We start from the raw sequence: 23,260 nt of genomic DNA, 5'->3' as shown, positions 1-23,260 counted from the left end.
TTTCAATATACTTTATATCACTAATTTACTCAAGTGTTTGCTTTAATTTTGGCAGTTACCTGTACATACATTCCCTACAGACTTGCTCTAAGTACGTAGGTTATCAGTAACATCAGAGATGTTTAAGGACGTGACGATGATACCTTCTCTGGAATCTCGGGAAACTGAAGGCTGTCCATTTCCTCCCCATTGATAGCTGTGTGTTTGTGCTTAGGTGGTGTAACAGAAACTATCCTATATCAGTTTCATACAAGTTTTTATTAGTTTCAGTTTAGTTGTACAGACCCTCGGGTTGAAAAAACACATTATGTTTTTGTTCACCGTCGTAAAGTTTTCCTGTTGACATCGAGCTCGGGTAGATGGCTGTATAAATTGTCACACAAATGGAAATGGTGCCCAGCGAAGAGAACCAGCTCGTACCGAAAGAGGTGAGATTATCATAGCCAGTTACAGAACGGGGTTCTGGCAACAACTGGCCCTTAGTAATAATCTTTATGACAGTCAATGATACAAGCAACTTTTTAGAAGTTAGCACAGAAAAGTAGTTGGTGGCATTATTTACTGACGCTTAAAACCGCAATGATCGAGTTGGCTAACTAACGTTAGCTTTCATCTAGCTAGTTAGCAAAGGTTGCTAACATGCTAACCTTAGCGAGCTACTGTAGCTTTAAACCCGATTGTTTCGCTCAAAACGGCGTAGTAACGTTTATTTAGGAAACTGGTGGACAACAGTGCTAGCTACATGGGAAAAATAAAATTGTAGAGTATTATTTGCTAGTTTTTTTTGTGGCTAGCTTTATCATAATGTCGTTAGACATTGCTTTGAGGTGCTGGTAACGTTATCTTGTAGCTGGCTAGCTTGTCAAAGCAAAGGCAAACTAGCCAGCTGGACGAGGTTGTTGATGACTAGCTACCTTGCTAGTTTCAGATCGGGTAAACAATGGAGTCCTTGTTGCTGTCAACGTTAGCAAGCCAGTTAGCGAGAGCTAGCCAGCTGGTTATATATTTTTCTAAACATCAGTCTCAAAGGACAACATTTTGGTTTCATAGCTAACGTTAATTAACTATGATATATCTTATACAAACATTTTGTTATTAGTTAGCTGTGATAATATTATATGTTCAGTGTAATTTAACTAGCTAACGTTAACTAGTAATACTACAATACCCTCCTTTGCTTCATACAATTAGGTCTAACTGTTAATAGTTAACAATCTAAACGTTTTTGTGTCAGTATCTCCTTATTTACATTTCATAGGGTTGTTTTTGTATCCACAATTTCCACACGAAGATTTATTGTAGCTAATCAGGCCACTGTTTTGGCTGAGCTATCGTGCCAGGGGCTGTAGAAAAGTTCCAGGCCTGTAGTCAGTGAACTGCCTGCTTTCATTGCAATTATAAATAATTACATTGCCATTTGACATTGTGTTAATGGATTTCCCACCTTTTGAAGATACTATAATCATCACACAATCCAAATCTTATATTAATATAGAAATGTGAATCCATCTAGCTGAGAAATAACATAATTGCAGATCAAGGATAAAGACAATGAGTGTTGAGCTTCTGTTTAGGCTGGTATTAGGGCTGAGACTGGAATGTTGACCTCAGTAGGATGATACATTTCTTTAAAATTGAATTTACTCTAGTTTTAATCTGCTCTGGACAGCCTCTCTCAATAATCAAGTGTTCCCAGTGCTGAAGGTCCAAGCCACTGTGCTCAGCGACGCCTCGATCGGTCCTCTCTCCATCCCCCTAGTCATGCGGCTGAACCCATTATTTCAGCTGTATGCAGGGCTCCACGTCCGAATGCTTATGACAATCTCCAACCTTACGCACATTGCTGCCTGGGCTGCTGTCACTCTGCATTTGAGCATGGCTAGAACTCGTTTTTCAGTTGGTCATGTGTAAAATAATGGAGAATTGGCTTCGTTATCCATTAACTAAGCAAGATAACTTATTTAATTTGCCTCAATTTGAACTGGAACAGGTTAGGCAACTTGAAATTGTTTTTTTGACAGAACCAAAACTCAGTTTAAAGATTTTATTGTCCAACCAATGAAGGCAATAGTCAGTATTTGAATCAGTAGCTTCACATTAGTCGCTCCAGCCTGTTGCGTTGTCCAGAGGGAACTGGTTGGTTTAAACTTTGCAGAGCCACCTGCTAGCTTCTGTTAAAGCGCTTGACAGAAGTTGTGTGCAGTGGGATGAGTCAGCAGGTGGAGGGTGTTTTCGGCCTCTGGGGTTAGACTTAGTTCTCAATCTGGCATTGGGCATATGCACACCTACTGATGTATTGTTATAAAATTGTTCCAGTTTCATCAAGTACAACAAGGTCTTCAAGTCCATTTTATTCTCGAAGGTTGTGTAAGCTAGCTTCAAACGCTCGTATAATTTCCTCTGTGGTGGTGGCCTTTGCATAGCTCCATTTCGGGAGCAGGCTTTCCTAGGAGATAACAGGACATTTAATACTGTGTAAGGGCTATTGTATTTACGTTCATTGTCATGTTTGTTTTTCCTTGATTTGGTAAACTTAAGTTTCAGACTTCTCATAAAATGTCCCTAGTATGGTTCTTCTTTCAGGGAAATGTTAAATGTTTGTCAGATGTGCAAATGCATGTTAATGCAATGTAATTCCCATGACAACTCACGTTAGGCCTAAATGTTCTTTTAAAAACCAAATCCCCAAGCCGGTTACGGTTAACAAGCCCTCTCTTACTTTCCCTTCATGCAATGGTCAGTTCTCGAGAAACAACATGCATAGAAAAGTTTCAGTATCTGTTTCAGGAAGTCATTAGACCTCAGGTGCTACTGTAAAACCAGGAAGTAAAGATCCACTTTTTTTTCTCACATATTGTCATGTGGATTGAAGAAATTTTTTTATCTTACAGACTCGACTGACTTGAAAAGGAGACTGAAGTTCTGCTGAAATTCAGGGTTTTCTGCCAGCCAGTGACTATAGACCAGGTTGTTCTCTCACCCTCTGAAGGCTCATCAACAGAGTTAGTGTTGCTGTAGGCCTACTGATGCAGGGTGTTTCTTTGCTGTAATTTGCCCTGTTGGCAGGAAGATGTTTTTCAGGGTCACCTGACTGGATCAATAATGATTTAACAGAAATCCAGACTAATAACTCTGGTTTTAGATAAGTAATAATTCTACTGTGTTTGTCACTTAGCCTAGATTCTCATATCTGTTCTGTGTAGTGCGATTGTCTGGGCTCTGTTGAACCTACGGCTGCATGTCAGCACCTTGCAACATTATCTGTGATTATAAATACCCTAATCTGATAATTCACTCGTGTGTGTGTGTGTGTTGACATCTGCGGCTTGTTTGTATCATCGGCCTGACAGATTTTGCCAAGATCACTAGCTTTACATAGTTACTTTAGGATGGTCACTTGTTCTGTCTGTGTTTTTAATAATACCTACAGTATATTACTGGTGGTCTTTAGAAGTGAATTGAAAGCGTGCCATTCCAAATTAGTTTGTCTGAGCCGGTGTGCTTGTGGATACATAGAGAAACTCTAGCATGTTGCGTAACTGTTTCCCTTCTCGGTAACAGCTGTTTGCACTGTTTTAATCTTTTATGTGTTTTTCACCCCTCCTCCCCATGTGTCATTAGGGTATGTTTTGGAGTTGCAGGCAGAGTATTTTCAATGAGATGAAGAAGAGGTTTTCTCAGGTAGTCCCTCCTAGTCGAGTGGAGTGACTGTGTGCAGCTTACTGTGTTGGGTTTGTTGATGACTGCATGGAGCCTCCGGTTTTTGCGGTCCTGAATGTTTAGCCAACCTACTACCAGCTGGTCACTGTGCCTGACCATAACAAAATATTAACTAGAACAGAGGGCTGATTGAGTGAGGGCCAGTTTTGTTCACCAAAATGGCAGTAACACCAGCCCAACATGACACACAGGCTACGCATGTAGGTTAAATAAACTGACCATAGGAATTTTTGTTTAGGAGATGACCCATTTTAATCCTTTAAGAAAATACAAAAGGTTCTTGGATTAGGAAAACATTTGACAAATGTCAACACACCACACACATGGATTAGAATTGTGGACAATTAAAGGTCACAATAAGCTAGAGGTCGACCGACTATGATTTTTCAATGCCGATGCCGATTTATTGGAGGACAAAAACAGCCGATACCGTTTAATAGGACAATTTTTATTTTATTTGTAATAATGACAATTACAACAATACTGAATGAACACTTATTTTAACTTAATATAATACATCAATAAAATCAATTTCGCCTCAAATAAATAATGAAACATGTTCAATTTGGTTTAAATAATGTAAAAACAAAGTGTTGGAGAAGAAAGTGAAAGTGCAATATGTGCCATGTAAGAAAGCTAATGTGTAAGTTCCTTGCTCAGAACATGAGAACATATGAAAGCTGGTGGTTCCTTTTAACATGAGTCTTCAATATTCCCAGGTAAGAAGTTTTAGGTTGTAGTTATTATAGGAATTATAGGACTATTTCCCTCTATACCATTTGCATTTCATTAACCTTTGACTATTGAATGTTCTTATAGGCACTTTAGTATTGCCAGTGTAACAGTATAGCTTCTGTCCCTCTCCTCGCTCCTCCCTGGGCTAGAACCAGAAGCACAACAACAGCCACCCTTGAAGCAGCGTTACCCATGCAGAGCAAGGGAAACAACCACAGGCTCAGAGCGAGTGACGTTTGAAACGCTATTAGCGTGTGCTAAAGAGCCAGCCATTTCGTTACACCAGCCTCATCTCGGGAGTTGATAGGCTTGAAGTCATAAACAGTGCAATGCTTGATGCACAATGAAGAGCTGCTGGCAAAACGCACACAAGTGCTGTTTGAGTGAATGTTTACTCGCCTGCTTCTGCCTACCACTGCTCAATACTTAGATGCTTGTATGCTCAGTCAGATTATACGCAACGCAGGACACGCTAGATAATATCTAGTAATATCATCAACCATGTGTAGTTAACTAGTGATTATGATTGATTGTTTTTTATAAGATAAGTTTAATGCTAGCTAGCAACTTACCTTGGCTTACTGCATTCGCGTAACAGGCAGTCTCCTTGTGGAGTGTTAACGAGAGAGAGGTAGGTCGTTATTGCGTTGGACTCGTTAACTATAAGGTTGCAATATTGGATCCCCCGAGCTGACAAGGTAAAAATCTGTCGTTCTGCCCCTGAACAAGGCAGTTAACCCACTGTTCCTAGGCCGTCATTGAAAATAAGAATGTGTTCTTAACTCACTTGCCTAGTTAAATAAAGGTGTAAAAAATATATTTTAAAAATCTGGAAATCGGCACCCAATATTACCGATTTCCGATTGTTATGAAAACTTGAAATCGGCCCTAATTAATCGGCCATTCCGATTAACCGGTTGACCTCTAGTTATGACATTCATGTGTGAGTATTAGAATGCCCTAACCACTGACTGTAGTCAAATCGCTCAGCTCCCTGAATGCATGCAAATAAGCTGCTGATAACGTTTTGTTTTAATATTTTGTCATGAAGTAGAAAACTGAATGGAGATGTGTGATCTGCGCTCAAGGTGTTTGTGTGTGTCCTGTATCCTACAGATAGAGAATGCGTCAGAGGAGCCCAGAGTGCTGTGCATAGTCCAGGACACTACCAATGCTAAGACGGTCAACGAGAGGCTCACCCTCAACCTGCCAGCCTCCACTACTCTCTCCAAACTCTTTGAGGATGTGGCCCACAAGGCGAGCTATGTGAACGGCACCTTTGACCTGGAATGGGGCAAGACCGGGGACATGGTGAGTCTGTGTCCTAAGACAACGTTATGATCCCAGGTCCCTTCATTGGATCCTGATTGGGGGGGTTTACATAGACCAAACTCCTCCAACACGTCCGTCGTTGTTTGCTCCTCCATGGCTACACTGTCTACTGTATGTCAGCTGTTCTACTGAGCTGTACTCAATGACCAACGGCTTGAAATGGTGCTGTTTGGATCCTCCCCATCGGGTGTAAATGGCTTTGTTTGAATGTACGCCAGTCTATCTTTCCTGTCCCTGAAGTAATCTGAGGCTGGAGTTATCTCACGAGTAGGTCAGTGGATTAAGCTCTATTTCCATAGCTGGCTACTCTTCCCCCCCCTCCCTCTCCTCCAGCCAACATTACAAGGGTAAACACTGCTGCTTCATAGCATGCTCCCCCAGCTGGTCCTAAAAGCTCTTTTTTTTTAACTGATCAACATGGGGAGGATTCTCGTTCTGAATTCAATGTGAACCAATTTGATTTGACAGGTTGATTATGTTGGGTTGTATTGTGGGGATCTACTGATATTTTTCTCTCAAATCCTAGTTTTATTTTGTTTGCGTCTGCAATTATTTTTTCATGCTCAGACCTGCCTGTCCAAACTGAAGGGTGTTTTTTTATTTCTGTTCTCCCCTAGGGGTCGCTGGATCCCAGCAGTGAGACGTCCCTCACTGAGTCTGGGTTCGAGCCCGGGAAGAGGAACTTCCTCCAGCTCACAGACAAGGACGGAGAACAGCCTCAGATTGCATCGGTGAGTGAGTGGGGAAGATAAAATTAAGTTAATGGTTTTAATGAATACCAGCATGCCTAGGGCATTCCCCTGGAGGAGGGATTGCATGCAGTTCGTTCTTGGTAGACTAGTGGTACCTATAAGCTGAAGCTTAATTCTCCTTTGTGTAGGATGAGTCGGGGACAGCGGGCAGCAGTGGTCTGGATGACAGCTCCCAGGAGCGCTTCATCGGCCCGCTGCCCAGAGATGGCACGGTGGGCTGCAGCAGCGACTACAGCAGCCCCAGCTATTCCTACTCCTCCATCCTCAACAAGTCTGACACAGGTACACCCTCTGTCAACAGCATAGACTTGACCTCACTTCCTTTTACGTAACCCCCCTGACCACTCACTTAATGAAGCAGATGCTAAGCTACAGGACTGTTTTGCTAGCACAGACTGGAATATGTTCCAGGATTCTTCCGATGGTATTGAGGGGTACGCCATATCAGTCACTGGCTTCATCAATAAGTCCATTGATGACGTCGTCCCCACAGTGACTGTACGTACATACCCCCAACTAGAAGCCATTGATTACAGGCAAAACCCGCACTGAGCTAAAGGGTAGAGCTTCCGCTATCAAGGAGCGGGACTATAACCCGAAAGCTTATAAGAAATCCCGCTATGCCCTCCATCGAATCATCAAAGCGTCAATTCAGGACTAAGATTAAATCATACTACACCGGCTCCGATGCTCGTCGGATGTGGCCGGGCTTGCAAACTATTAGACTACAAAGGGAAGCACAGCCGCGAGCTACCCAGTGACACAAGCCTACCAGATGAGCTAAATTACTTCTATGCTTGCTTCAAGGCAAGTAACACTGAAACATGCATGAGAGCATCAGCTGTTCTGGAAGACTGTGCTCACGCTCTCCGCAGCTAATGTAAGACCTTCAAACAGGTCAACATTCACAAGGCCGCAGGGCCAGACGGATTACCAGGACGTGTATTCTGAGCAGGCGCTGACAAACTGGCAAGTGCCTTCACTGACATTTTCAGCCTCTCCCTGTCTGAGTCTGTTATACCAACATGTTTCAAGCAGACCACCATAGTCCCTGTGCCCAAGAACACTAAGGTAACCTACCTAAATGACTTCCGACCCTTAGCACTCACGTCTGTAGCCATGAAGTGCTTTGAAAGGCTGGTCATGGCTCACATCAACACTATTATCCCAGAAACCCTAGACCCATTCCAATTTGCATACCACCTCAGCAGATCCATAGATAGCAGATCCATAGATGCAATCTCTATTGCACTTCACACTGCCCTTCCCCAGCTAGACAAAAGGAACACATGTGAGAATGCTATTAATTGACTACAGCTCAGCATTCAATACCTTAGTGCCCTCAAAGCTCATCACTAAGCTAAGGATTTGGCATGGGTCCTCAGATCCTCAAAGGGTTCTACAGCTGCACCATGGAGAGCATCCTGCCTGACTGGTTGCATCACTGCCTGGTATGGCAACTGCTTGGCCTCCGACCGGAAGGCACTACAGAGTAGTGCGTACGGCCCAGTATATCACTGGGGCCAAGCTTCCTGCCATCCAGGACCTCTATACCAGGCGGTGTCAGAGGAAGGCCCTAAAAATGGTCAAAGACTCCAGCCACCCTAGTCATACTGTTCTCTCTGCTACTGCACTGCAAGTGGTACCGGAGCGCCAAGTTTAGGTCCAAAAGACTTCTTAACAGCTTCTACCCCCAAGCCATATGACTCCTGAATAGCTAATCAAATGGCTTCCCAGACTATTTGCATTTCACCCCCCCACCCCCACGCTGCTGCTACTCTGTTTATCTATGCAGTCACTAACTCTACCTACATGTACATATTACCTCGACTAACCGTAGCCCCTGCACATTGACTCTGTACCAGTACCCCCTGTATATAGCCTCACTATTGTTATTTTACTTCTGCTTTTTAATTATTTGTTTTATTTCTTTACTTATCTGCATTGTTGGTTAAGGGCTTGTGAGTCAGCATTCCACCTACACCTGTTGTATTTGGTGCATGTGACAAATAAAATTTAATTTCATGTCTTTCTCCCCCTCTGCAGGATATGTGGGTTTGGTGAACCAGGCCATGACCTGCTATTTGAACAGCCTTCTACAAACTCTGTTTATGACCCCGGAGTTCAGAAATGCACTGTACAAGTAAGTACTTGTTCTCATGAAGCTCTTTGTATTGTTTTACTAAACAACTGTATTTAATGGGAAGAGTGTTGTCCTAAAACTATTTTCTACTTGTCCACTGTTCCCTCCAGCTGGGAATTTGAGGAGTCGGAGGAAGACCCGGTCACCAGCATCCCTTACCAGCTACAGAGGCTGTTTTTGCTGCTGCAGACCAGTAAGAAGAGGGCCATCGAGACCACCGACGTGACCCGCAGCTTCGGCTGGGACAGCAGCGAAGGTGGGCTGTCACACTGCTACTTCTAGACAACACCTGCCAGGCACCCTCCCTGTAACCAGGAGTGGCCCAGGCTCAACCTCTTCTGATGTTTTGATAAAGGAACTGGAAGAGTGTGGGGAAGGGGTACTGTTTGTTTTGTCACACAGTTCGCTGTGTCTTAACTGATTTGTGTGTGTTTTCTCTTCTGTGGTGTCTCCGTATCTGTGTTTTGTAGCCTGGCAGCAGCATGACGTCCAGGAGCTGTGTAGGGTCATGTTTGATGCCCTGGAGCAGAAATGGAAGCAGACAGAGCAGGTATGAAAGAAAAGTGAACACTGACACTTGTCTAAACACTAATCCAGGGAGCCAATGAGGGTCCTCCCCAAGGCCCAGATTAAAGGGCCTTCTGTAGGAAGGGGAGAAAGTGCCAGTAAGGCTCAGGGTTAGCTTTTTCTGATCTCAGGAGTTTGCTATAAACCGTATACACTTAATTCACTGTGGATAGAAGCACTAGGCTTGTGCACGTGAGCTCCTGCGTTTAGCTGTATTTGTAAAGAATGCTCTGCATTATCATTGTGGTTAATCAAAGTCCCATTTTGATATTTGCTATATTTGTGTCCCCAGCAGCAGTTTTCTCCACTTACGGTACTTATTTGAACTTCTATTATTGTTTTCTTCAACTGTTTGTTTGATTTTGTCATATAACAAATGACATATTATATGCATACAAAAAACGTGATTGGGATTGCACAATAAAGTTAGATTTATTTCTGTGGTCCCCAATTTTTCTTTGGGGGTGTTGACATACACTGAGTGTACAGAATATTAAGAATGCCTTTCTAGTATTGAGTTGCATCCACTTTTACCCTCAGAACAGCCTCAATTCATTGGGTCATGGACTCTACAAGTTGTCAAACTCGTTCCACAGGGATGCTGGCCCATGTTGACTCCAATGCTTCTCACAGTTGTCAAGTTGGCTGACTGTCCTTTGGGTGGTGGACCATTCTTGATATACATGAGAAACTGTTGAGTGTGAAAAACCCAGCAGCATTGCAGTTCTTGACATAAATCTGTGCACCTAGTACCATACCTCATTCAACGGCACTTACATTTATTGTCTTGCCTATACACCCTCTATGCACACACACAGTCCATGTCTCAAGCTTATTTTTTTCACTGCCAACTTTTTACATTTTATTTGATGTTATTGTTGCTGTGGTAGTTCCACTCAACAGTGCCGGAATATAAAAAAGGGTTCTTACCTGATATACTCTTACATTTAAAAAGGTGATTATTTGAGTCTCTGGCACAGGTATTATGCTGGTGGGCATCTCTAACAAAATAAACAATTGGATAAGTACGTGAGGACCGAGTCAGTGATAATTCTGTGGACCTTACCAGTCCAAGTTCAATTAATACAATTCATTTTTACACACACAGCCAGCCTAGCTCCTTAAAATGCTGGACCCCCAGATGAGTACGAGGGCCGGTACAGTTAAAATAAAATCCTAACAAGCTTGTTTCAGCTGGTCTGTGGCTTGTTCTTTAGAATCAAAAGTGTTTCATTCCTAAATGATTGTTTAGATGTTTGTGGCTGCTGGTGAACCATGATGAGCACACATAATCAGTGACACTGAACTAGCTTACCTGCCAGACTCTTCAGGGTGTCAATATCAAGCCATTTTGAGTTCTAGCTAAGAATTAAATTTTGGGGTTTATTTTTGTTAAACATAATCTCACAGGTCCGGTACCTATCACCTTGGGTGTGAATTTGATGTTTTTGGTGTAACCTCTGAGTTTCCCACTTTGACACTAAAACCAGGGAACCTTGCAAGCGTTACTCTGGAATATAAGATTAATTCTGTTTTTCTAAGATGCAGAGTGTTTGTCAAAGCCATTTAGTAATATTGAATAATTCTGCAATAAGGATCTCTTCTAAGGCTTTGTTCTTTTGGGAAACCAATTGAGAAGAGTCATCCGCATACAAAAACAATTTACAAGGACAGGCTGATTTCACATTGTTAATGTACAGTAGGAAGAGCAGTGGACCAAGGACGCTCCCCTGTGGGACCCCACAGCTAATCTCCAGTTTACCATTAACACGCAACACTTGGACCAATTGGTCTCTGACTGCATAAGTCCCCATTTAACAGGTAATGGGCCTGCTGTTGCAGTCACATATTTAGTGAAATGTGTTAACTCTTGGAGAGGAGCCAGGTCATTGTCTTTGGGGAGTTTACGTTATTATTGCGCTGGCATGAGTTGAGGTTGTGTGAGTATGTACTGTGTGATCAGTGAAGAGCATGTTTCAGAGTTCTGAGAGATACATGTGAGTGTTGTGACTGCTCGGGCCTGACTCCCTGGTGTTGTGTCCCCCCTCAGGCTGACCTGATTAACCAGCTGTACCAGGGGAAGCTGAAGGACTATGTGCGCTGTCTGGAGTGTGGCTATGAGAGCTGGAGGATTGACACCTACCTGGACATCCCTCTGGTCATCAGACCCTTTGGGGCCAGCCAGGCTTATGGCAGTGTGGTGCGTGTCTCTCTGCCACCATCTCTTATGTCTCTACCCTTCTTCATGACTATAGAAGTATTTATCCATGTGTGTGAAGAGATCAAAGCTATGATGGTCATTTGTGTTCACCACGCAGACACGGAAGTCCAGACCCTGCTGTATGCTCCTGCATTTTCCTAAGACTTTTAATAGTAAGACAGTGTAATGTGACGTAGATGTGGTTAGAGTTGTTACTGATACAGTGCCTTTGTGACTCACTGAAACAGGAGGAGGCTCTGCAGGCCTTCGTCCAGCCAGAGACTCTGGATGGGGCCAACCAGTATTTCTGTGAGCGCTGCAAGAAAAAATGTGATGCCCGTAAGGTGAGTATACAGACTAGTGATCTTGTTGATGTTAAGACCACACTTCCCTTTGGGTCATGGGAGAACTGATTGGGGAGGATGTTGAGTGATGGTCGTCACTGGTCTGGCCATTTGTGTTCTGACCCATGCCCTTTGCCCTCCCTCCACAGGGGCTGAGGTTTCTGCACTTTCCCTACCTGTTGACTTTGCAGCTGAAGCGTTTTGACTTTGACTACACCACTATGCACCGCATCAAACTCAACGACCGCATGTCCTTCCCTGAGGAGCTGGACATGGGTCCTTTCATCGACGTGGAGGACGAGGTGAGACACACCAGCCCAGTGTGGCCTCCTATGTGTTTTATAGTCTATATAGAATAATGATATCAGGCCCGGGGTGGAATAGTGCCAGGCGTTCAGGTCTACTCAAATTAGATTTTCGATTATGTTTCATGTATTAGTCATTTCAATGTCATCATTAATTCATGTGTAACTGATACCTAAACTCTGTCTGCTTTCTCTCTCTTTCCATCCCGCTCTTTGTTTTTGATCAATGCCCGCTCTCATAGAAATCTCCTCAAACGGAGAGCTGCACTGACAGCGGGGCAGAGAATGAAGGCAGTTGCCACAGTGACCAGATGAGCAACGACTTCTCGGCAGACGATGGTGTTGATGAGGGAATCTGCCTGGACAGCGCCAGCAGTACTGAGAGGGTCCTGAAGCCAAAGGTACCCAACCTCAACACTGTATGTAATACCACACAAACCGTCCTTACATTCTAGCACCAGTACTCCCTGTGTCTTATAGCCCATCCTGGTCTGTTTGCATGTAGTGCAATCTGCTGTCATTAGATTTAATTGTTAGCTAATTGTCTCTCCTGCCCCTGTCTCGTCTCCAGAGTTCATTGACCTTTGAGCTGTTCTCGGTCATGGTCCATTCGGGCAGCGCTGCAGGTGGCCACTACTATGCCTGCATTAAGTCCTTCAGCGATGGCCAGTGGTACAGTTTCAATGACCAGCACGTCAGCAAGGTTATTCTCAGTCTTCAAATAACTTATGTTTACTATGCATGTAATACTAGACAAAACAACTCGATCTACGCTTTAAATAGACTTAAGAAATTGATGCCTGTTATTGTAACATTCTATTGACAGTTGTCAGAAACACAATGGTGGTTGTCCTGTGTGTGTGTCCTTCTATAGATCACCCAGGAAGACATCAGGAAAACGTATGGAGGGTCCTCAGGGAGCAGAGGCTATTACTCCAGTGCCTTTGCCAGGTCAGTGGAGCTCCTGTCTCTGTCAATCTCTGGATTGATCTGAAATCAATATGTCCCTGAACACATCTCACTCCCATGCCTGGCTCTCCCCTCTTACAATCTCATTGTATGTACCTACTAATGCATGCCTACATGGCCAGAACATTACCAGTATCTGTTCACTTCACACACTAGAGGAAGCTTTTAATAGGGATGAACCGGGGCTACATTTGATTGAAGTCTCCCTGGGAGAAAAACAAGAGGGTGGGTGTTCAGGCTAGGACAAAGCCCTGTTGATAACTGAGCTTTTACGTAATGCACTGTTCTTTCATGTGTTTGGAAAGGAAGATGGAACTCTATTTGGCTACTCATTTTCCTTTTCTCCATTTGCATTTAATAAGATGTTTTTCTGTTCCAACAGCTCTACAAATGCGTATATGCTGATTTATAGGTTGAAAGACCCCTCAAGGAATGCAAGTAAGGGAAACGTATTAATCAAGTCTAGTTACATTATCAAGTTTGCTTTTAAATGTCTAAAATGACTGTTAAACTGTATTAAGTTACATATGTGGGTATAACAATCCTAGTAGGTTCTACTTTCCAAGTCTCTCTCAATGACTTGGACCCCCAGTTAGTTATGGTGATCTCTTGACTGATGGGCCGTGTTGTTACCACTACAGAGTATCTGGATTGTGAGGACTTCCCTGAGCACATAAAGCATCTGGTCCAGAGGGAGAAGGAGTCTGAGGAGCAGGAGAAAAGACAGAGGGAGATCGAGCGCAATACCTGCAAGGTACATCCTCCTCCTGTGGACTTTCCCATGGGCAACTGTGTCGGTCATTTGACTGAATGTTCTGTTGGTTTTCACAGGGGTTGTATTGTTGTTAATTGCTCTGTATTTCTCTGTCAGATCAAGCTGTTCTGCATGCATCCGGTGAAGATGATGGCTATGATGGAGAACAAGCTGGAAGTGCACAAGGACAAGACGCTCAGAGAGGCAACACAGATGGCCTACAAGGTACGTCAGAGTGGAAGCTAGACGCGGAGGAAAGCATTGAAAGCTAATCTCACTCAGCAGCTGCAGTGCATACCAGCCAGAGGTCTGTGTCAGAATAGAGAGTGGTCCAAGGATAGACATGGTTCTAAGATTAAAATGGGGGTCGCAATGGCCAAGAGAAGCCTCAAAACATTCTCTTATGTGTATATTAGCAATTGGATGTGTGTGTGTCTTTGGCCACCCATTCTGCCCCCTAGCTCATGGAACTGGATGGGGTGGTCCCGCTGGACTGCTGTCGCCTGGTCAAGTACGATGAGTTCCATGAGTACCTGGAGCGTTCGTACGAGGGCGAGGACGACACCCCCATGGGGCTGCTGCTGGGCGGGGTCAAGTCGTCCTACATGTTTGACCTGCTGCTGGAGACCCGCAGAGCTGAACAAGTCTTCCAGCCATACAAACCTGGAGGTCAGTAAAACACATTCAAGACTTAAAATATAATACTATAACTAGCAACTCTTTTAGCCTTTTCAGAAGTGAGTTGTGTGTGTGTGTGTCTGTAGAGGTGATGGTGAAAGTTCACGTGGTGGATCTGAAGACTGACACTATCGCCCCTCCCGTCAGCATCAGGGCCTATCTAAACCAGTCAATCACTGAGTTCAAGCAGCTCATTGCACAGGTAAGTTAGTTCAGACACTCCTCTTTAATTCTTCATTTATATCTAATACAGTCTAATCCAGCCTGATACAGTCTATACTTGTAAGACCATAAAATCTGCCTGTATTTGTTTTGGGATCTGTGGTGAATTATCTCTCCGGTGTGTGTATTGTATTGTTGAAAGGCCACAGAGCTCTCAGCCGAAACCATGCGTGTCGTCCTGGAGCGCTGCTATAATGACCTTCGGCTTCTCTACGTGCCCAACAAGACACTGAAAGCAGAGGGTTTCTTCAGGAGCAACAAGGTCGCACTCCACTTTATTATTGTCCTTTCCAGCTTGGGTCTGCTGTGTTTAATGTTGTGTATCTGTAAACATTTTTCAGCAGTGCTTTGATCTCAGATGTAACACAAATCTAATTTGTCCATTCTCTGGTTTCTCTTAGGTTTTTGTGGAAAGCTCTGAATCCCCAGATCACCAGGTCACCTTCACTGATTCCCTCTTGTGGAAACTGCTGGATCGCCATGGGAACACAATCCGCCTGTTTGTCTCGCTGCCTGTGCAATCCCCAGCACCAACCGAACTATTTGCCAAAAAGTTGGTGGCGAAACTGAGGAGTGCTCTGAGGGGTCAAAGGGCAAAAGGAATTCCGTAGAGGCCATCCTGGAGGAGAGCACAGAGAAGCTGAAGAACCTGTCCCTCCAGCAGCAGCAGGGCTCCAGCACCAGTGACAGCCAGAAGAGCTCAGACACCAGCGACTTCGAGCACATCGAGTCCCCCTCATCTTCTCAGGAACCAGACTCTTCCTCCGTATCTGCTGTTGTTGCAGTCGACAACCGAGAGCTGGAGAACCGGATCCGGGTGGCCTACTCTGACCCGGAAACCCAGTTCCCTGGGGAGGAGCGCTCAGACTCTGAGGTGAACAACGACCGCAGCACGAGCTCAGTGGACAGTGACATCCTGAGCTCCAGCCACAGCAGTGACACGCTGTGCAACGCCGACAGTGGCCCCATTCAGCTGGCCAACGGCCTGGACTCACACAGCATCACCAGCAGCCGCCGCTCCAAGGCCAACGAGGGCAAGAAAGAGACGTGGGACACAGCTGAGGAGGACAGTGGCACGGACAGCGAGTATGACGAGAACGGGAAGAGCAAGGCAGAATCCTATTACCTCTACTTCAGAGCAGAACCATATGCACAGGAGGACGGCTCTGGGGAAGGAGGCCAGAAATGTACGTCTTCTCTCTGTATGATGATGATTCTGTACTCAGCAGTGATTTTGATTGCACAAAGTGTTTCTCAACCTTTTCTGTAATCGGGCTCGGGAAACTATGGTCTCCCTCCCCTAACTCATTCATATCTCTAATGGAAATGTATAATTTCCTTTGGTAGACATGTTATCTGAGTTTACTGATGGACATATCTGAAGAGTTTGTCTACAATGTGAGTTTTTGATATTGTACTATATTTAATCTTTGGACAAATGGGGTTACTGTTTTTTACACATTTCATTAATCAAGTCCTGTAAATACATGTTCAAATGATCAAATCTTAATATTTGTTGGTATATATAGTGTGTGTAGGAGATATTTCTATCTAAAGAAATCCACTCACTCCTAGATTATAAGCAAATCCAATGCAGGTCAATGGAGAGTGAGGCCTGCTACAACATTCAATCAATCAAATGTATTTATTAAGCCCTTCTTACATCAGCTGATGTCACAAAGTGCTATACGGAAACCCAGCCTAAAACCCCAAACAGCAAGCAATGCAGGTGTAGAAGCACGGTGGCTAGGAAAAACTCCCTAGAAAGACCAGAACCTAGGAAGAAACCTAGAGATAGAGAGGAACCAGGCTTTGAGGGGTGGCCAGTCCTCTTCTGACTGTGCTGGGTGGAGATTATAACAGAACATGGCCAAGATGTTCAAATGTTCATAAATGACCAGCAGAATCAAATAATAATCACAGTAGTTGTCGAGGGTGCAACGGGTCAGCACCTCAGGAGTAAATGACAGTTGGCTTTTCATAGCCGATCATTCAGAGTATCTCTACCGCTCCTGCTGTCTCTAGAGAGTTGAAAACAGCAGGTCTGGGACAGGTAGTACGTCCGGTGAACAGGTCAGGGTTCCATAGCAGCAGGCAGAACAGTTGAACTGGCTCAGCAGCACGGCCAGGTGGACTGGGGACAGCAAGAAATCATCAGGCCAGGTAGTCCTCAGGCATGGTCCTAGGGCTCAGGTCCTCCGAAAGAGAGAGAATTAGAGAGAGCATACTTATATTCACACAGGATAGAACAGGAGAAAAACTCCAGATATAACAGACTGACCCCAGCCCCCCCGACACAAACTACTGCAGCATAAATATTGGAGGCTGAGAAAGGAGGGGTCGGGAAACAAATCAAATTTTATTTGTCACATACACATGGTTAGCAGATGTTAATGCGAGTGTAGCGAAATGCTTGTGCTTCTAGTTCCGACAATGCAGTAATAACCAACGAGTAATCTAGCTAACAATTCCAAAACTACTACCTTATACACATAAGTGTAAAGGGATAAATAATATGTACATAAAGATATATGAATGAGTGATGGTACAGAGCGGCATAGGCAAGATGCAGTAGATGGTATCGAGTACAGTATATACATATGAGATGAGTATGTAAACAAAGTGGCATAGTTTAAAGTGGCTAGTGATACATGTATTACATAAAGATGCAGTAGATGATATAGAGTACAGTATATATGTATACATATGAGATAAATAATGTAGGGTATGTAAACATTATATTAAGTAGCATTGTTTAAAGTGGCTAGTGATATATTTTACATCAATTCCCATTATTAAAGTGGCTGGAGTTGAGTCAGTGTGTTGGCAGCAGCCACTCAATGTTAGTGGTGGCTGTTTAACAGTCTGATGGCCTTGAGATAGAAGCTGTTTTTCAGTCTCTCGGTCCCAGCTTTGATGCACCTGTACTGACTTCGCCTTCTGGACGATAGCGGGGTGAACAGGCAGTGGCTCGGGTGGTTGTTGTCCTTGATGATCTTTATGGCCTTCCTGTGACATCGGGTGGTGTAGGTGTCCTGGAAGGCAGGTAGTTTGCCCCCGGTGATGCGTTGTGCAGACCTCACTACCCTCTGGAGAGCCTTACGGTTGCGGAACTGTGGCCCCGTCCGACGATACCCCCGGACAGGGCCAAACGGGCAGGATATAACCCCACCCACTTTGCCAAAGCACAGCCCACACACCACTAGAGGGAAATCTTCAACCACCAACTTACCATCCTGAGACAAGGCCGAGTATAGCCCACAAAGATCTCCGCCACGGCACAAACCAGGGGGGGGGGGACCCGGACAGGAAGATCACGTCAGTGACTCAACCCACTCAAGTGACGCACCCCTCCCTCTTTCTCTCACAATCTCACATGTGTACACACCACAGACATTCACACGCTTGGACACCCATGCGCCCGCTCAAACAGCTGGTGGGAAAGTCAAACTGTTCTAAATGTATTTACAAATGCAGGTCTTTGAAGCTAATCTTGTTTAGTCTGATGTCCTAACTGCTTTATTTGAAAGTTTAGTTTGTGGGAACTGTAAAATTGTTATTTTGTAACTAAGTGTGGGTCGTTCATATGAATTTAACTTTTTTTACAGCACCATTTTGATTTGAGGGACACCTTCCATGCATGTTTCTCCATGGTAAAAGAGGTCAGAAAGTGCTCAAAGATTACACAGTTTCCGTACCCCACCCTACCATGAGACATCCATGCACACCTGCATGTGTGTATGTCTGTGGTATGTGTGTCCCCCTGCTTGTGAGAGAGAGGGAGAATGATGTAGCAGGCCTCACTCTCCATTGACTTACATTGGATTGGCTTGCGCTGTAAAGTAAGATTTGAAGTTTAAGATCTGAGAGCGGGAGAACGCTGTACAATGACTCTCCAATCTCCATTAAATCAGCGTGTATTGTATATACTCTAGGTGGTGGGTGTTGACAACAAAAAAAACAGCAACACTTGTCCAAAGAATAAATATAGTTCGATACAGAAACGGCTGTAGTTCACAAACAACATTGAGTTGAGTCATGAATCATATATTTCTGCTTAAATATCAATACTATATGCTTTTAAACATTTTAATTTTTGAAGTGTATTTCAAAATGCATATGCTGAAGTCATTTTTTAAGGTTTTTATTTCATTTAAATGATCAAATGTGAATGGGTTCATTTAAGATAAGCACTCATGTCAGTTATCTGACAGACCGGTGAGCAACACCTTGGGGGTTAAGAAACACTGGTTTAGATGCTCTTAGAACAAAATCCACATGTAGTATTTAATTACTGTTTTATGATTAGTTTGTTCCAACTAATTGAAACATATGTTTTGGTGCTGTTTGCCTGTCAGGTGTACTGGTCCACGTGGATAAGAGGATAACTCTGTCAGCGTTCAAACAGAACCTGGAGCCTTTCGTGGGGGTCACCTCTACCCAGTTCAAAGTGTTCCGTGTCTACGCCAACAACCAGGAGTTTGAGAGTGTACGGCTCAACGAGACCCTCTCCTCCTTCTCTGACGACAACAAGGTCCGTAGTGTCTCACTATCTGCCCCTTTCAAAACATCATGACTCTTCTCAAAAGATAATGGTGTGTGTGTGTGTGTTTGTAAAAAAAAAAATATATATATATATATATATAGCTATCTATCTATAAACATATAGATATGTAGATATATGTATATATCTGATCCATGACGCTTCTCTTGGTCTTCTTACAGATAACCATTCGATTAGGCAGAGCACTGAAGAAGGGCGAGTATCGGGTGAAAGTGTACCAGCTACTAGTGAATGATGCAGAGGTAAGGACCGGGATGTGCTGATGTTTCTTCAGACACAGAAGTGATTTTATTCGGTGTTGTGCAATTTCCTCATTTAACAGCAACCTGTAGGTGTGTCACTGATGGATTTGTCACCAGGGTGTATTATGTGACAGTTGTATATGTCATTGTGTTTCATGCTTAAGTGTGTGTGTCTCTCCTCCCCAGCCCTGTAAGTTCCTTGTGGACACAGTGTTTGCTAAGGGCATGACTGTGAAACAGTCCAAAGAGGAGCTAATGCCTCAGCTGAAAGACCAATGCAAGCTGGACCTCAACATCGACAAGTGGGTTCCACCTTACACACTTAAAAACATGTACAGTCAAGTAACTCTAATCTGCATTATCTAAGATGATCTATGTACACAATCTAATGCACATGAATGTATGGGCACACATCCAACCATACATCAAATATTATACACTTGAATCCCTTACCTACATATTTTCTTATGAAAGCATTTGTTGGCACCGACTACTTGACTGTAAAAGGTTCCACAGTTGTCTTTGTGGTGATACAATCAGAATGTCAAAGTCTCTAGTAATTTACCAGGCGTAAGTGCCTTTGCTCAAAGGCACATCAACAGATTTTTCACCTAGTCAGCGCGGGGATTCAAACCAGTGACCTTTCGGTTACTGGCCAAATGCTCTTAACCGTTAGGCTACCTGCTGCAGATCCTCTCACTTCAAAATATCATGGTCACCTTTGTTCTCTTATGGATGGGTACTGTGAGTGACCTTTTAAAGCACTGACTCACAGCTGATGCTTATTGCTAGAAGTGTTGTTGAATCCTAATTGTGTGTGGGGTCAGGTTCCGTCTCAGGAAGAAGACGTGGAAGAACCCAGGGACAGTGTTTCTGGACTACCACGTCTACGAGGAGGACATCAACATCTCCAGTAACTGGGAGGTCTTTCTGGAGGTTCTAGATGGTAATACTGGTTTGCTATTGTTTCGACTACTCTCTTCAGAGCCATTTGTAAATCGCCTCATTGTCATCATAGCCTGAATAGAGACAAACTTACACTCAAATATAGTACTGCTTTTATATCAAACGCCTATATTAGGTCACGTTTTCGAGGAAGATTTAACATAATTACTTCTGTAAAAGGGAAAAAAACCTGTAGAACTGAATTGTCTCTCCTCTGAATGAGTATCACTTGTGAGAGAGCGAAAGAGAGGCAGACAGAGACAGTGGGTGTGTGTGCTCAGCCAGCCCCAACCCTCCTCTCCTGCCCCTTTCCAGGACCGGAGAAGATGAAGTCCATGTCCCAGCTGGCTGTGCTCACCCGCCGCTGGACCCCCGCCCAGATGAAGCTGGAGCCCTTCCAGGAAGTGGTTCTGGAGAGCAGCAGTGTGGAGGAACTCAAGGAAAAGGTGTGTGTGTGTATTCACATACTGAATGTCGGTGCCAGGCCTTGTCCATGTCTGAGGCCACATACACACTGGATTGCAAGGTAGCACTGGGCTTGTCTTACCCACTAAGTGCTGCTCCCAGCAACATCACTGGGTCTGATGCACCACATGGGAGTAGTGAGATGCACTGTAACTTTTCACATCACAGTATATAACATCAGCCTCTAGACTTTGAGATGCATAAGTAGATGTTGCAAGGTAAATTATAGGGCATGCTAAATTAATATTAAAAGGCCATTTGTGACATCAATTCTCTCTCTCCAGCTCAGTGAAATAAGTGGTATTCCTCTTGAAAACCTGGAGTTTGCCAAGGTAGGTAAACTGTTTTTGACACTGTAAGGATTTCTTTTTTGCTCTTGCATTGATTCACTCCACTTAATTTCCTGAAATGTTTCCCAGTTTACTGACTGGCGTCCTGATTGTCTCCTGCAGGGGCGTGGAACATTTCCTTGTGATATCTCGGTTTTGGAGATCCATCAGGATCTGGACTGGAACCCTAAAGTGTCCACTCTGAATGTGTGGCCTCTGTACATCTGTGATGATGGTGCTGTGGTCTTCTACAGGTAAACCCCTCATGTTCAGGGAAAACTGCAGATATTTGGTTCAATATAGGTATATTCTGCAGAAAGTCTCACAGCTTGTGCTCTGGTGTTTCAGGGACAGCACAGAGGAGCCTATGGAACAGTCGGAAGATGAACGCAATGAGCTGATGAAGAAGGAGAGCAGCCGGCTGCTGAAGACTGGCCACCGGGTCAGTTACTCACCTCGTAAGGAGAAGGCCCTTAAGATCTACCTGGATGGGGGCCCGGTCAAGGACCCGGGGCAGGACTGAGGCCCGTCCCAGTTAGCTGGCTGGCCTGCCTGCCTGCCGCAGTGTAGCTTGGCCCGGCCAGGGGACCCTGTCTGGCGTGGGGCCCCACGTTGACTCGACGACGTCACCAGAGCAGTGCGTTTCACACGCCCTCTTTCATCCTCCATCTGAGCTCTAGGGGAAAGAGTGGCTCAGAAATCATATTGTGCACTATAGTTTATTGTACTGTGAAGTTTAAAGGGAAGTGCAAAAGCTATTCAATTTTTAAAAATTTAAAAACATACCGACAAATCAATTTAATGGAAATGTTCCAGACATGGGTGCACGATCAGAGTAGAGCTGTGTAGCCAGAGGGTAAGAAATGTCTTTCTGTTTCCTCTCTTCTCTGCGACACTTTATTTCTCCTCATCTCCCTCTAGCACTTGGTTTCTCGCTCTCCCCCTCTGTTATGCAGACTAGCAAGAGACTACCTGACCCATCTGTGAACATGTACCTGGTTCAAATTCTCCACATTTGAAATTTTACCAGGCTAGAGCGATGCTCGTCCCACCCACCCACTTTAGAGACTGAGTATAAAGCCAAGAGTATCTACAACAACAAACTCACTTTCAGTTTTCTTCCAGTTTCTTTGTCTTCTTTAATCCAAACTGCAGTTTATCGTCTTTGGCAAATTGATACGTAGTTCACACTCAACATTTGAATGACCTCTATCTCTGATTCTATAAAGTGGTCATTTTTAAAATTTGCTGACGTTTATGCTGTTTTCCCAGAATGCCACAGTGTGCATCACTGGAAACTCCTCTTACTGTTGCTCCACCCCCTTCGCTTTATAGGAGCTCAGCCTCTGCCATTTCCTCCTGATTCACTGATATGTGTTAGTCTTCCAATTACCAAGGAAATGGCAACTAGACCACCAAGTAGACTACATTAAGGCGCTCATCATTTTGTTCAATGTAAATTATTTTGATGTTATTGTGAGCGACCTCTGGCACACATTAAAAACATTTTGTCTGTATTTAACCTTATGTTAATTTAGAAACATGTTTATTTCCTCTGTGGTTTTTATTTCTGCACGATGTGAATGGTGTGCGTGTCTGTCTAGGCCACGTGCATGCTGATTGCTTGAGGGGCGGGAGCCCTCAGTGGTTTTGGGAGATGGTTGGGGGCAATATATACCTGCTGCTGCTTCTCATAGACTGAGACCAGAGGGCATAGACCCTACTGGACCAGCTGACTGGGTCTCCACACTGCAGGGCCCAGCAGAGCTCCTCTGGGCTTCTAATGCTGCCTGCCACAAGCTGTTCACAGTAGAAATGCCAATAAAATAATTTGTTTCTTTGTTTTGAGGTTTAAATCTTGTGTGAACATAGTTAAGGTGATTTTAGAATGAAATTAAAATGTTTTTTTCATAACTGCAGTATTCTGTTATTGTAAATTAAGTATTTTGATTCCCCACTTTACCAATGCTGCATTTATATGTGTTGAACATGGT

General features: G+C 44.0%; 1 protein-coding gene across 1 annotated transcript; it reads left to right on the top strand.

Annotated features, from left to right (window-relative positions):
- Nucleotides 1-158: 158 nt before the first annotated feature.
- Nucleotides 159-23,180, top strand: usp47 (ubiquitin specific peptidase 47). Its single transcript, XM_029639125.2, is given in 29 exon segments — nucleotides 159-428; nucleotides 5,572-5,766; nucleotides 6,405-6,518; nucleotides 6,668-6,821; nucleotides 8,586-8,682; nucleotides 8,793-8,938; nucleotides 9,153-9,232; nucleotides 11,300-11,449; nucleotides 11,698-11,793; nucleotides 11,943-12,095; nucleotides 12,341-12,499; nucleotides 12,670-12,801; nucleotides 12,973-13,049; nucleotides 13,450-13,505; nucleotides 13,709-13,821; nucleotides 13,939-14,046; nucleotides 14,283-14,490; nucleotides 14,586-14,701; nucleotides 14,864-14,983; nucleotides 15,123-15,246; nucleotides 15,249-15,908; nucleotides 19,080-19,255; nucleotides 19,447-19,527; nucleotides 19,714-19,829; nucleotides 20,355-20,473; nucleotides 20,788-20,918; nucleotides 21,222-21,269; nucleotides 21,390-21,520; nucleotides 21,615-23,180. Coding segments are annotated over 29 exon segments (4,080 nt in total). The 5' UTR covers nucleotides 159-383; the 3' UTR covers nucleotides 21,790-23,180.
- Nucleotides 23,181-23,260: the final 80 nt, after the last annotated feature.

The sequence above is a fragment of the Oncorhynchus nerka genome, linkage group LG27, assembly GCF_034236695.1.
Source record: "Oncorhynchus nerka isolate Pitt River linkage group LG27, Oner_Uvic_2.0, whole genome shotgun sequence".
NCBI lineage: Eukaryota > Metazoa > Chordata > Actinopteri > Salmoniformes > Salmonidae > Oncorhynchus > Oncorhynchus nerka.
This window is presented reverse-complemented; position numbering and strand designations above follow the sequence as displayed.